The following is a 14,663-nucleotide window of genomic DNA, read 5'->3' on the forward strand; positions in this document are numbered from 1 at the left end:
CGTTGTATAAGTTATCACGGTCGAGAGGGGGTATATATATCGACCGCCCCTCATGCCGTTGTATAAGTTATCACGGTCGAGAGGGGGTACATACATAGTTCTCATCTAACAACATAAAGCTCTGCAGAGCATCTAAATTAATTAAACCATACACTGAAACTATGTAAAATATTTCAATGCGAAAACAAATGCGATCATAATCGCAACCAATGTAACAACTGATACAACGGCATAATGATACCAAGCCTCGGTACGAATGGCATATTTTCTAATCTTTCTAATCTTCAAGCGCATTGCATCCATCTTGATCTTGTGATCATCGACGACATCCGCAACATGCAACTCCAATATCATCTTCTCCTCCTCAATTTTTCTAATTTTTTCCTTCAACAAATTGTTTTCTTGTTCAACTAAATTTAACCTCTCGACAATAGGGTCGGTTGGAATTTCCGGTTCAACAACCTTCTAGATAAATAAAATCTATGTCACGTTGGTCGGCATAATTGTTATAAACAATAAATGAACTAATAGTTATGATAAGATAATATATACCACATCTGAATCATAGACAGGACGAGGGCCGACGGGGGCGGATACCAAAACCATCGCACTATATAAGATGCAATAATAAAAATAAGAAAATCATACAAGTATCTATATAAATATATAAGTAAGATTTTTTTTCCTTTCAGAAAGAAGATAAGAACAAGAGGCTCACCACGGTGGTGCCGGCGACAAGATCGGCGCGGGCGGTCGACGGCGGTGAAGACGGGGACGGGATGTGACGGACCGCTAAACCTAGACAAATATTAAGGAAAATGGAGCTTGGAGGTCGAGCTTGGAGAGAAGAAAGCTTAAGTAGTGTGGCTCGGGCATTCCATCGAACACCTCGTGTGCATAGGAGGTGAGCTAGAGCACCACAAAGCTCTCCCCTCGCCGGCCACGAAAAACAGAGCACTGGGAGTGCTCTGCTCGCGGGCGAGGGGTAGATATAGGCAACTAATTGGTCCCGATTCGTGCCACGAACCGGGACTAAAGGGAAGCCTTTGGTCCCGGTTCATGGCATCGACCGGGATCAATGGTGGTGGGCCAGGAGCGAGGCGCATTGGTCCCGGTTCGTCCCACCGACCGGAACTAATAGGTCCAGCCGGATCCGGCCGGCCCCCGGGGCTAACGAACCGGGTCCAATGCCCCCATTGGTCCCGGTTCTGGATTGAACCGGGACTAATGGGCTGACCCCGCCTGGACCATTGCCCCCTTTTCTACTAGTGGTGCAAAGTTCCCCACAAAAGAAAATGTACGTGCATGATTAATGCATGTCGCAAACTTATATGCAGCACATCTTTTAGGTCCAATACGGAAGAGCAAAATCCTTTTGTGGTCCCCTGCAAATACCAATGTTCGGGATATTAATACTCCTACCAACATCTCCTAACTAGCATGCTGCAAATACATTGCTCTCCGCAGCTCCCTCAAGCATCAAACGTACGTCTTTTGTTGAGTCGAGTAGTAGCGATGACTTCGGTTCAAGCACACGAGAAAGGGAGAGAGAGGAGTAAGCGTGGGCCTTGATCCTTTGCTGATGGGAATGACAGGGGTCAGAAACAAGATGGGCTCGTCCACTATGTGTGTGGCATACAACTTGCAGTAAAGATGAGTGTTTTACCCCGGAAACTCATGCCCACAAGAGGTTTCTTGGGTTGGAGGACCAGTCACATCCAGTGCGTTGGGTGGGGAGCCTACTACGGCGGAGACCGATAGCTGCATCTCCAGGGGCGCGAGTGAGGAAATTCTGCTACACAAATGCATGATTTTCTCTTGGTTGCATTCGCTACTGATATGTAGTTCCACTATCCGCCAAAGTAACTGATTTACTCTAACCATAGCATTGCACATTGTAACAGTCTCTCCTTGTTTATCCACGAGCTAGACTTGCACCTTCCTGCCTCCCCTATACACAGTATGTATGTACTGATATGAATCAAATACAAGTGTGTTGCATCCTATCCGCGTCTCTTACAGTATCAGCTGCTGAATCATATTGCTTTTCCTAACAAGAAAATATAACAATATCTGCGAATGCTAAACTGCTAATAACTTAGTTCTGCGACATGACAAGTATGTGGATTGATTTCAAGTGAATCGACTAACTGGATGATTTGGTTCCTTGTGCTAAGTTTTGAAAAGGAACGTACTTATATGTTCCACTGTATTGATATCATATGGCGAATGACATTTCTCACATTGTTTGGCATGCGTCTAGGGCATTCTATTTATTACCATTGCTGAAAGTTGTACTTCTGCATGCCGATAGTTTCATTCAAATAGCTCTCCCTAGATTTTTCAATAGTTAATTTATTTTTACAGGAATTAACCAGATAGTATATGGCTGAATAATTTTGATTTTTTTTAACCGGGCTTACCACCTTTCCATCATGAGAACGGAAATTCAACTGTTCCAGAAACAATGAGAAGAAGAAAGAGAGGTCGTGAATGATTTCGAACTAGCTACTATTTCTAAATGGAGTGCCATGTTCAAATAGAGGAAATGAAGTTGTGTAAGTTGCCCTCGGAGAAAATAACCCATATCAAGCCGGGCTACAGTCGCCCTCAGAGAAAAGGAACACAAATCCTCCCTGAGCGTGCACGAGTCGTGGAAATCGCGGCGGCGCTTCGACCGATTTCGATGGAAGCCAGCGACGGCGACAACAACGCCATCTGCTTCCCATACGACGTGCTCCTCGACATCTCCGGCCGTCTCTCACAGCGCACCCTCGCCGGCTGCGTGTGCCGCGCGTGGCAGTCCATCGTCGACGCGCATGACCTCCTCCTCCCGTACTACTTTCCCGGGCACGACTTTCCTGGCATCTTCTTGACAACGGTTGGATCCCCGTCCGTTTGTTCCTTTTTTGGCCCGCTGTCTGCGTGTCCCGACGATCCGTGTACCCGCACAAGGCCATCATACGGAACTCTGTGCAACGGCCTTCTCTTCCTCGAGGACCAGGGAAACTATTACGTGTTCAACCCTGCAACGGCATGGTATGTTCGCCTGCCATGCCCGTCGACAAAGTGGCGCATCGGCGGTATGTCTCTTGCCTTGGACCCGGCCGTGTCACTACACTATGACGTGTTCATTTTCCCTGAAGATATGCTGGCTGAGGAGTGGCTGTCAGCGAGGCACAAGAAGCATGACAATGATGTTCCATCGCTCAAGCAACTGCAACCGGAAGGGGTGGATGAGCCGAAAAAGGTAGTACTTCCTTTGGAAGTGTACTCGTCGCGCACCGGGCAGTGGGAGTTCCGAGAGTTTACGCCCGGACGTTGTTCCCCAAGCCACCTCTACGACGTGGTGGCTAGATCATCCTGCTGCTACGAGAGAATATCTTGGCCATCTGATATGGCCACGAGAGAATGTTTTGGTCATCCATTTACTGGCGTGAGTCGCTGTATATGCATTCTCGTAAGAACACCCTCGTGATCCTACGGTCCTCAGAGATGACTTACGACATGGTCCAACTCCCTGGGGAAATATGCAGTGCTGCGAGCATGTATCCAATGCCAAAAGATTCTCTCTTGGGAAGCTATGACAGAGGGGTTCACTACGTGACGATCCATAAGTTACAGCTTCAAGTATGGATGCTAACCGAATCATCAGATGGTCAACTAGATTGGACACTGGCACACAACGCCAACGTTCAAACCGCACAGTGATCTTATTACGTTTTCAATACTAAAGCCAACAATGGTGAAATGGGGGGCTATCCGAAGCAGCGGTGGACCAGTCAACTTGATTGAGGATGACGGCTATGGTAATGTGGAGGAGGACAGAGCTGGAGCATATGACTCTAACTCTTCGTGGAACTCAGACGAGGAGAACTTCATTGATGTGCCACAAGGTAGCGAAAACCTTGTGCAATCGACATGGTGTGCTGACAGCAGAATTATAGGATTCCACCCGCACAAGAATGCGCTCATCCTTTTAGTTCACTGGGCAGTGATGGTGTATCATCTTGATACATCGAGGATGCAATTTTTAGGCTACAGATGTAAGCTCATGAATGCTTCTATGGAACATTGATATGTCAACTGCTTCATTTACCGAGCTTGCTATGCGAAGATGTTGCCAACAGGAAAAAAAAATCAATGAGTTATTAGAATAACTAGCATGGTGGCCCGCGTAAATGCACGGGCAACAATTTTTTTCCTTATTTCTGTCTATTGTGAGCTATTTCAAATTATCTTTAAGTTACAACTTGTTTTACATTTTTTTAACTTCCTGTAACAGTAAAACAATGAGAATTATATTTCACATGACATTAACTCTTAAGATACGATTCTGGCGAGAATAAATTAACTCATGTGTTATTTAAAATGAACTTCAAGCACTTTGTAATTTCTAACTTCTTGCATGCACTTTTTTCATTACATAGAAATAGTTCGATCAAGTTTCCTTGCAGATAATTACTTCGCAGTTAGTGTCGCTAAGATATTTTCATGCTACTACGAGAAAAGCGGTGTTCATCTATATATGTTGTATTCCACCTAAAAGTTAAGTTTAATCCATATATCCTTGAGAAGTGCATCGATGCACGCAGTGGCATCTGCACGCACCGCATCGATGGTGCGCGCGGCGTCGCGATTCGAGGCCCCAACCGTGCTAGTTAGAGTATAGCCAAACTTCTGGAGTGCCAGTTTTAGCGTATATGCGTATTCGATGGCATCACCTGACACACATATCTGACACGAGCAGTACTAGCTCAGGCGATCGAGAGGACCAAAAACGACAGTCGCAAGGAAACACTGTATAACGTAAACACTTTTTCACCATGCCTGTATTTAAGGAGCATGCAGCCGGACCGATCATTGGCAACCTCTTTTCCACACTACCCAGAAGCGCCTCGCCGTACTCATCCATTGCCGTTGTGCCGAGATGTCCCAGAGCTCCTCGTCCCCGCTGCCATTGATCTTGTGCCAAAGGTGCCTAGGGACCAGGACGAGGTGGTTTGTGTCCGGAACAAACCGGAAGCCAGGCATCCGATTCTACAAATGTCCTAACCAGGCAGTAAGTTTGACTGAACGTTTCGATCAGCTCGTTTTACAGCTTCTGTTCATCATTCAGTCCGGGGGAAAATAAAATACAGAAACTTACAGCACACCCACACATGATCTCCTGCATGCACTTGGTCCCATTGACATTCTGCCTGCTCTTGCCGTAACGAATACCGAAACCAACCTCCCATGAATACAGATTGAAGAATTCGTACGCCTCTGCAAGCGAATCAAAGACTGTACCAAGCGTTGGGTTGACAACCACCTTGGTTCCCCTATTAGCGAATCCTCGGATAGCAGCTTCAAGCGCCGGCACACGATCAACTACTACTGCCCTCTCATCTGGGCCGCGTGGCCCTCTTGGCCTGCATTTACGAACCACAATCACGCGAAATATAAATAAAAACCAACTAAAAGAAACAACAGGATAATTGTTGAAAAAATTCACCACACCCGAAGCAGGAATATACTATGTCTAAATTTCCTGTTTATACAGTTCTCGTACATAATTCTTTTACATCCACGTGGCAAATAAAAACCATCTACAATGCACTAGGTTAAGTTCGTCCTGAGACACTACTCCTGCAAGCCCAGTTCATATGTAGTACTAGCTAGCAATTCCACTTGTACTTTTGGTAAAAATTGGCATCGAATACTCCCCCCCTAGCAGTACTGCACCCAGAGTGTTTTCGTTCTCATATGATAAGCGTAAAAGCGTAGCTGTTCATATGATAACCCACACATTTTCTTTTCGATGTCCAGAATGAACTTGCCTTCAGAGCAAACTCTACAAGTGTAAGATGCAATCACAAACCCCCGAATTAAGCTATAGGAAAGCACAATCAAACAAACGCACAACGAGTTGCGGCTCTGTTCAATCAAAAAGAGATGCATGAGGTACCTGCGTTTCCACCCAACGTGGATGGTGGTGTTTGTCGCAGTCGGGACACCGGGGTGGTACGACTGAACCGCGCTGCACGAGTCGACGGTGCGCGCCCCGTCGCCGGAGCCTGCCGACGCCACACCTCCGGCACCTGAACTGAAGGTTGTACAGGAAGCGCCGGAGGAGTTGACATCAGGCACTAGGCAACCCTGCCCCTGCAGTGTCGGCCCCCCATCCAACGGCTGCATCTCTGGCGAGCCCACGCCTACGCCCGAAAAGCCGCTAGGATCGGCGTCGCCCAGGCTGTAGGACTGGACAGGACTTGCGACTCGACGGTGCGCGCGCCGTCGCCAGAGCCTGCCTCCGCCACCGGAACTTGACGTAGTGCAGGACGCGCCGGAAGACGAGACGCCAGGCAAATCGCAAAGCTGGCCCCGCGACACCGGGCCCTGGCCCAACGGCTGCATCCCCGGCGAGCCCACGGCTACGACAGAGCCGGGCCGGCGGCGTCCAAGTCGTACGCCACCTCGCGCGCCGCTGAATCGGTTGTCGCCCTCGTCGATCTGCAGTACCAGCGCGCGATAGAAGTTCGTGAGCCCTTGATCCAACGGAAATACAATGATAGAAGCAGAAATTTACTCACCCAGAGGCCAACGCCGTCGTCGTCGCCTCAGGGATCGCCATCGTCGGATCCAGACGGACCTCTCGAGCGCCCAATTTCTCGCCGGCACAACGCGGTGTTTGCCAGAGGAGGGGGAGGGAATTGGGGTGAGACGCAGGACAGGACCCAGAGGTGGGGGTACACGCGCACGATGCCAAGGCAACTTTACACAAACAGTACCCTGCCCCACGGAGTAAAAAAACGAAGGTACGTCACTGCGCTCTGCGGACAGGGCCTGTTTGAGTCAGAACTGCATCCCAATTTTTGAGTCAGAACTGCACCCCACAAGACCAACGTATTCCCATGTATCGGCCCATGTATGACCACTTTCCGCATTTCAACTGATTTCAGCGCACGGATCACCTCAACTAGACCACCGGTGGGATATCTGCGATCATCTGCCGCTGCGTGCAGGAAGGCCGCTCTCATATATCCTTCTCCCTTCATCGCATGGATGCTGAAGCCTCCTCATTTCATCAGATTTTATGTGTGTTAAAAAAATGTCACCACGACGACGGTCAGCAGATCACGAGATGTAATATTTTGTCCAGATGAACCATAGAAAAAGATAAGACATGTTTCTCCATTTTCTAATCTCAACAAAGGGGTCGCTAGGTTTCTTTCTGATTAGGATATACATGATGTCGAGGACTAGGTACGACAACAAGCTACTATCACATAATCCCTCCATTTCACAACGTAGTGCGCCCACGCTTTTCAAGGTTCAAGTTTGACCGTAAATTTAACTATCGAGATCGACTGCGGCGGGAGCAAAAATTATACCGCTGAATTCGTATTTTTGATATGAATTCAGTGACATAATTTTTGCTCCCGCCGCAATCGGTCTCGTTGGTTAAATTTACGGTCAAACCTGGATCTCGGGAAACGAGGGCGCACTACATTATGGAATGGAGGAAGTACTTCCTCCATCTCAAAACAAGTGTCTCAACTTTATACTAACTTTAATATAAAGTTGTACTTGATTCAAGACACTTAGAGCATGCTTGGATCCAAGGGACTATTTTTAGTCTGACTAAAACTAGTCTCTTTTAGAGGCTAAGGTTCCAATCACCCCTGACTAAAGAGAGGCTAAAACTAGTCTTGAGACTAAAAAATTTTAGTCAGGGAAACCCTACTAAAATGTGGATTAGTCCTTTCTCTCCTCATTTAACTCCTCTCCTTTAACACATGCGAGTTCTGGATTGGAGGGTTTGAAGGATAATAAATGCTCATTAACTCGATTTTAGTCTATTTAGTATTTGTATCCAAGCATGGGTGAGGCTAGCAAGTTTTAGTCCCACTACTTTTAGTCATGAGACTAAAACGTATCCAAGCACCCTCTTATTTTATGGAGAGAGTACTACATAGAAAGTGTGACCTGCTGCACCCCGCTTGATCTCGTTTAAGATAATCTGGTAACAAAGCAATAATAACTTTGAATGGAAATGAAAAGTTAGCAGAGAGATAAAAGTATAATGATCCAAAATCTCATATTACTCGAAGAGTAGAGATAATAAGTAGAATGTCCAAGTACAGAACATCCCTTGCCTGTATCAGGCCACATAACCTCCACATAAGTGACCATTGGGATAACACACCCCATAATACAAAACACACGTTCCTACTGCCAGGATAGGGAAATGGTGACAAGAAACGTATTGCCGTGTGTCGGTTGTCTCTTAGCGAGGAGCCAGGCATGAATTCCACAAAAATAAAGCACCTTACACTACTGGACTAGTCACATACACGGAGTGCCAGAAACACTCCGCAAAGACTTTGCCAATAGTTGCACTCGAAAAAGGCCACCCGACGTACATCTCTCAGGAAAACAGGAATTTGCCGAGAGTCCGAACACGGGCACTTGGCAAAAAGTTTGCCGACAGCCAAACAGTGCCTCTTGGCAAAATAAAGTGACTTCACGGCCGCTGGTTCCGTCGGCTCTTTGCTAAGAGCCACGCTCGGCATAACTGCCAGCTGCTCCCAGCGCATGCCACTTTGCCGAGAGCTGCACTCGGTAAAGATTCATTCCCAATTCTGTTTCTTCTGCTTTTCCCTCGGATCGCTGCAGCAAAAACAGATATACAATACACAAACTTGCATTTGAAGTCACAAAGTCTAACAACAAACTCACATAAGCATTATATAAATAGTTCACACAAGGTTCATTTGAAATCACAAAGTAGCTCTTTGGTACAAGTGCCTACTTACTAAACAACAAAGTGGTCAATGCATGTCCACATGCAACCACACAATAAAAGCAACACCACAATTATGACGAACTAAAGAAGAATTATCAAGTTCTTCCATCCGCTGAACCCGATAAGCCGTTTCTGGCTTGCACCATTGCCTAAGCCTAATTCAGATTTTCTCTTCTTGTTAAGCACATACTGATTGTAATGATACTTTGCCTTCTCTCAACTATTGAACGAGTCATGTGAGCTGCCTTTGTAGCAAAACACTTGTTCATTGCATTCAGACCATGAATCATAGACTCCTGGACACCTATCTTTGTATACCGCATATCACTTCATCTACAAAGAAAGAGAAAAGGAGGCAGAGAAGGAATGCAATGTTAAAATATCACATCATACATAATCCAAGTAAGCAATCATCACTCATACAATCAAAAGCATCACAAGTGGAAATCCTAGTCCATATCAGCTGCTACATGACTATATCACTAATTAAATCAACGCCAAACTATATAGGTAGACTACTCTGAGGTGTAGTCAGTGAAACCAGTGATCGTGAAGTCAGAGCACGTGGAGGCATTCCCCCACAATGGAGGACCAAGCGTCGTCGGGAATGAAGGTCGGTGGACTCAATAGCAGTGGGTCGTCAAACTCCTTGGCGGGGCCTTCCTCTCCTTAGCTGGCGTATTCTTCTTGGCCAGATCCTCAAAATACTTTATTGGGATCAGCTGTGGGTTCTTATCAATGAGCGCCGCGAAGTGGTCCCGCGGAGTCGACCCTAATGGAAGCTGCTCGTCGGAGGAAGCCATAGCCGCGGAATTGATCAGTGCTAACACCTTTCATCAGCAATGAAAAATAGCGTAAGAATAAAAAAAATCAAAGATCACTTCTAAGCAAATTAATCACACAGATCGACCCCATCGGCAAAATTCGATTTTCTTCCTCCAAGAACAACTCTCGTCTCTCTCACATATATATGGTGGACACTCTCTCTAGTGGTGGTATATATGGTGGACACTCTCTCTGGTGATGGTATATATGGTGGATAATCCCTTACGGCTATTTCGACTTATGGTGATGGTCAAGCTGGACGAGTCCATCGTGCGTGACAAATGTATATCACAGGAAGAACTCGCCCAGATTGACCGCCATCGGCAAAAGTCGATTTTCTTCCTCCAAGGACATCTCTCGTCGAGACTCTCTCATGTATATATGGTGAACACTCTCTCTCGTGGTTGTACATATGGTGGACACTCTCTCACGGATATTTTGACGTACGGTGATGTTCAAGTTGGGTAAGCCCATCACGCGTTATCAAGATATAACAGGAAGAGCTCAACCAGATCGACTGTCATATTGTCAAAAGTCGATTTTCTTCCTCCAAAAACAACTCTCATCGACTGTCGGTGATGGTCGCTCTTCCTATGTTCCTCCTGCTTTGAAAAGACACAAAGGTGGCTCCCCCACAACGACTATGTGTGAAGTCTGGACTGCCTACACTGGCAGCCGTGCTAAGTTGCACGACCGCGCTTATTATCCATCGATGAGCATGCAACATGACACATTAGCATCCCCATCGATTGTCATCATGCGATAGAGCACAAAGACATTGGATTGTTGTATCGACGACAAACGTCCAGGATCGCTAAAATCATAGCCCACCCCTTATCTCGCCACCCTTCTCTAGGCAGCAAGGGGTATCACTACAGGAAAAAACTTATAAGCCCTGTACCTAATACACTCGGCTTACATCGATTTAAACTCGGTTTATATATAAGCCGAGTAAAACTCCCGGCTTATGGCACTCGGTTTACAGTCAACCGGCTTATACCATATAAGCCGAGAGCCGGACCGAAAAAGCCCGACTTATGTATAAACCGAGTATTTTCACAGGGCTCTCGGTTTAATAAAGTAACATGACGGTAGCTTGATGTTAACGGCCACGTGTCACCGTCTATATAAGTCGAGTGCCGTCGTCAGGGCATGGTTTAAACATAAACCGAGTGCACCTCATTACGTATGGTTTATATATAAGCCGGGTGTAGCCACGGACGCACGGTTTATATATAAGTCGGGTGCGACCGCGAACCTACGGTTTATATATAAGCCGGGTGCAACCACGAACCGCACGGTTACTATATAAGCCGAGTTCCGCCGACAACAGCACGGTTTTTATATACATATATAAGCCGGGTGCCGGTTAATTGAGGCACACGGCTTATATAGCCTGCTCATGTGTCCAGATGGTCTATAAGCCGGGTGCCAGGTGCTGGGATACACGGCTTATATGTTGGCCGCAGCCATATGGCTTATATGCCGGGTGTCAGACAGCCAGTGTACACGGCTTATAGTGTATAAGCCGGGTGCCAGGTGCTGGGCTACACGACATATAAGTTGGCCGCGGCTATATGGCTTATACGCCGGGTGCCAGATAGCTGGGGTACACGGCTTGTAGGCCATATAACATTTTTTGGTACTCGCTTCAGGGAGCAGTAACAACATATATATACGGTAGTACATCTATCCAGCAGCACATATATCCAACAAATATATATATCCAGCAGTACATGACCATGACCAACAAACATATATCCAGTAATACATATATCCAGCCGTACATGAGTGCAAAGTCCACATATGGCATACGATGCAACAAAAGATCACAAACGAAAAGACCGTAAGTTTCAGGTCCACACAGTGCATACATATCCAACGAAGGTTCACAACAACATACATACATCTGCATCCAGAGGTTCACAAATTAAAGGATCATGAGTTCCAAGTTCACACCAAGCATGAACCATGCAATGAGCTCCACCACAGCATATATGCCCACCATCAACGCCATCCACAATGCAAACCTATAAGTCCATTATCACACGCATGAGTTTCTAAAGTTAAGTTACAAAGATGGATAAGGCAAAAGAGTCAACAGGCATCAACATATGAGGCTCAAATAGAAGCTAGGAAGTATGTACAATATAAACATCAACACTTGTGGACTCTACCATCAACAATGCACAAGTTTTAAGTTGAGAAGCACAAGCAACGAGAAGACGCAAGCATCAACAATGGCCAAACATGGACGACTACCTCAAGTGATCATTGTTGCGGGGAGGTCGAAGCGACATGAACCGTAGTGGGTGTCAACTGGACTTGCTTGGCCAGGTGAAGATCCACCTACCACACAGTTATTGGAGCCTTGTCCCAACTGAGAAAACTTGAAGCACGAGAGGATGAGATGCATGATTGAAAAGTTCAAAGACTTACAAAGTTGAAATTAGGAAGAGTCGGAAGAGGAGGAAGAACGGGCAAAGTGGAACCCTGCATATTATTTCTGAGTTGAGCAAATGTCTCCTGCAGGATTGCCTGTTGTTTAACCATGAATTCTTGCTGTTGAAACATGGCCTGCTGCATTTTCATGGCTTGCTCCTCTCGAAGCCTGGCATTGGCCTACAATATTCCATCACAACAAGTTCACCATCGTTGCAATACAAATAAGAAATCACAAGGAAGGTCGATGAAGCAAAAGATACCTCGAGTTGATGGAGCATGTGCAGCCCAGGCTGTGGGCGATGCTCTATAGAAGGACCTGAGCTCGACGTGGTAGCACGGAGGTGAGAGAGTTTTGGGATGTCCTTCTTACAGATGGCACCGTCGCCAACATATAACCGACCACCCTTCTTGCCATCTCCCGACTGGAGGGAAATTGTAGTGTCAATGTCCTGTGAGGCCGGATCAGAGTCAGGCCCATTGTGCTCCTTGAACTTCCCACTGTATGCATCAATCCTCAAGCCAACGCCTGGGATGACCCACCCCCCTTCCGGTTTCTTTGACTGGCAGGAGAGACATAATCCCGTGAAGGTATTGAGCTTCTCTTGGCCCTGACATCTCTCCTTATTCTGCAATAGAAGCAATAATATCCATAAGAGCACAAGTTTAGAAGTTGAGAAGCCGAATGATATTATTACCTTCTTCTGCACGTAAGCGTGGAGGTTGAGGTTGCCTTGAAGGTGTATCGGACCACCCATCAAGGCACGCCGCTCCAAAGCCATTCGATGTTGAGCCCTCCACTCCGGGTCTATCCATTTGGATATGATTTGCTGGTAGCAAGGAACATTGTTGTTGCACCACGAGGGAACCGCCTGAAGTATGCCAAATACATCCAACTTAGGAATGAAAGTAAGTTGTTTTTATCCAGGCAATCATAAGTAAAAGGAAACTGCCTTCATGTACATGGAATGGGTGAGATGCACTCTCCGGGCTAGAGACTTTTTGAGAAGCATTTTGCGTTCCTGCGCGAAATACTTCACCACAGCATCAACGCGCGCCTCATAGGGCATGCCTTGGACAATCTTCTTGGCAGTCGCCTCCACAACTTCATTAGCTTCATCCTTCATACCCTCGGCGCAAGTAAAGTAGCCCTACCAAAGAGCATAAGAGGATAAAACAGTTATTAGTGCAATGATTTTAAAGATTGGCAAAGAAATAACTATGAAAATTGACAACGAATTTTACCCAAAAATCATTGACCACCCGCTCGGTGGCACTACAATACACCCTGCCCCACTTGTCTTTGGTATCCGGAGCTCGTTTGAGGGGTACTTCTGTTTGTAAAGAGCATGGGTAAAAGTGACATGACACTTGCTAGTAATGATACCAAGAAGCAACCGGGCCACACTCTATTCCGACCAGTCTCTAGAGAGATTAAGAAATTTGCCATTAGACAGATATAATGAGAGAGCCTCACAGAATCAAGAACAAAAACAATTTTACTTCTCGTTTTTCAAAAAAGAATAGATATCAATACAGATATCAGAGATCATTTTTTATTAGCTACTTCTCTTTTCCCTTTTTTCTCAAAAGAAAATACAAAAGCCTAATTTCAAACGCATAGAGCAAATTATAAAATCATGCATCGAGGAAATATTCATGTCATTGAACTTCTGTACAGGCCTTGAAGGTTGCCCATTTGTGCATCCCCTTTAGTTCTATACCGCTCCAAGAATGCCCACATTGACTATATTATTCACTTCATAAAATTAAAATGCTAAAATATAATTTTAACACATGGACAAAGGTAAAATGTGGTCGTCTTGTTCTTGGATTCATGTCAATTCTGGTTAATGTGGCATATACTGAAACCAAACAGGAATAATTTGGTATGTACTGAGACCAAACTGAATTTCGAATCAATTTGATATTTAACAAAATACAAATACAATATTATAAAGAAACTTTAATTTCTGACCATGCACATGCCTAATTTCTGACCATGCACATGCCTAATAAATTTGCAAACTATCGAAGTGCTTGTCTTAATCAGTGGACATGCATACAATTTTTTTTGGGCAAGATGAGAAGGTTTGTAATTTGTAGGGATATATGAATCTGAGATTCCATCATTCGAGAAGGTTCAGAGAAGAAAAATCAATCTGCCTGCTGTTGTTGGGGGAGAGGGGGAACCAAGACCTGTTGTTGTTTCTTCTCGACTCCCTGAAGATACAATTGGGGGAGGGAGGGAACCAAGACCTGCATGCAGTTGTTGTTGCAAACAAGGAGGGGACACCTTGCCGCCGGAGTAGCCGGACCTGCTGAAGAGAAAAGAAATAGGACGGTCAGAGAGAGAGAGAGAGAGAGGGAGGGGGAGGGAAGGAGAGGGTACCTGCCGGCGGAGGGAAGATGGCATGGCGACCTCAACCCTAGCAGTCCCGGGAGGGGCGGCGGCGCTGATGGAAGGGCCAACTCAGCGGCGCTCATGGTGGGGGCGGGGTCTAGTAGACTCTACTGAAGTGGATGAGGGCGCGGCGCCGGTGGGTGACAGCGACGCCGCCGGTGGGTGGAGGATGGGCGGCGACACGAGGTGAGTGGTGGTGCG

At 46.2% G+C, this 14,663-nt stretch overlaps 2 protein-coding genes across 2 annotated transcripts; both read right to left on the reverse strand.

The window, feature by feature from the left end:
- Window positions 1-4,805: 4,805 nt before the first annotated feature.
- LOC119300842 lies at window positions 4,806-6,351 on the reverse strand. The gene is made up of 2 exons (XM_037577729.1): window positions 5,951-6,351; window positions 4,806-5,414 (listed from the first exon to the last, which is right to left on the reverse strand). Exons 1-2 carry the CDS (start codon window positions 6,178-6,180, stop codon window positions 5,096-5,098), a joined length of 549 nt encoding a protein of 182 aa, XP_037433626.1. The 5' UTR covers window positions 6,181-6,351; the 3' UTR covers window positions 4,806-5,095.
- A 4,973-nt stretch (window positions 6,352-11,324) lies between these two features.
- On the reverse strand, window positions 11,325-14,561 carry LOC119300850. The gene is made up of 9 exons (XM_037577741.1): window positions 14,451-14,561; window positions 14,258-14,379; window positions 13,304-13,483; window positions 13,022-13,209; window positions 12,757-12,930; window positions 12,322-12,687; window positions 12,056-12,238; window positions 11,879-11,965; window positions 11,325-11,646 (listed from the first exon to the last, which is right to left on the reverse strand). The coding sequence occupies exons 5-8, from the start codon at window positions 12,838-12,840 to the stop codon at window positions 11,888-11,890; spliced, it is 711 nt and encodes a 236-aa protein (XP_037433638.1). The 5' UTR covers window positions 12,841-12,930; window positions 13,022-13,209; window positions 13,304-13,483; window positions 14,258-14,379; window positions 14,451-14,561; the 3' UTR covers window positions 11,325-11,646; window positions 11,879-11,887.
- Between the last annotated feature and the right edge of the window lie 102 nt (window positions 14,562-14,663).

The sequence above is a fragment of the Triticum dicoccoides genome, chromosome 1B, assembly GCF_002162155.2.
Source record: "Triticum dicoccoides isolate Atlit2015 ecotype Zavitan chromosome 1B, WEW_v2.0, whole genome shotgun sequence".
Lineage (NCBI taxonomy): Eukaryota > Viridiplantae > Streptophyta > Magnoliopsida > Poales > Poaceae > Triticum > Triticum dicoccoides.

Coding starts and splice junctions, on each gene's coding strand:
- LOC119300842 (XM_037577729.1), bottom strand. CDS start 6,180: ATGCAGCCGTTGGATGGGGGGCCGACACTGCAGGGGCAGGGTTGCCTA. Junction 5,415..5,950: donor CACGTTGGGTGGAAACGCAG/GTACCTCATGCA, acceptor TCGTAAATGCAG/GCCAAGAGGGCCACGCGGCC.
- LOC119300850 (XM_037577741.1), bottom strand. CDS start 12,840: ATGGCTTTGGAGCGGCGTGCCTTGATGGGTGGTCCGATACACCTTCAA. Junction 12,688..12,756: donor ACGCTTACGTGCAGAAGAAG/GTAATAATATCA, acceptor CTTCTATTGCAG/AATAAGGAGAGATGTCAGGG. Junction 11,966..12,055: donor CTCTTCCTAATTTCAACTTT/GTAAGTCTTTGA, acceptor ACTGTGTGGTAG/GTGGATCTTCACCTGGCCAA.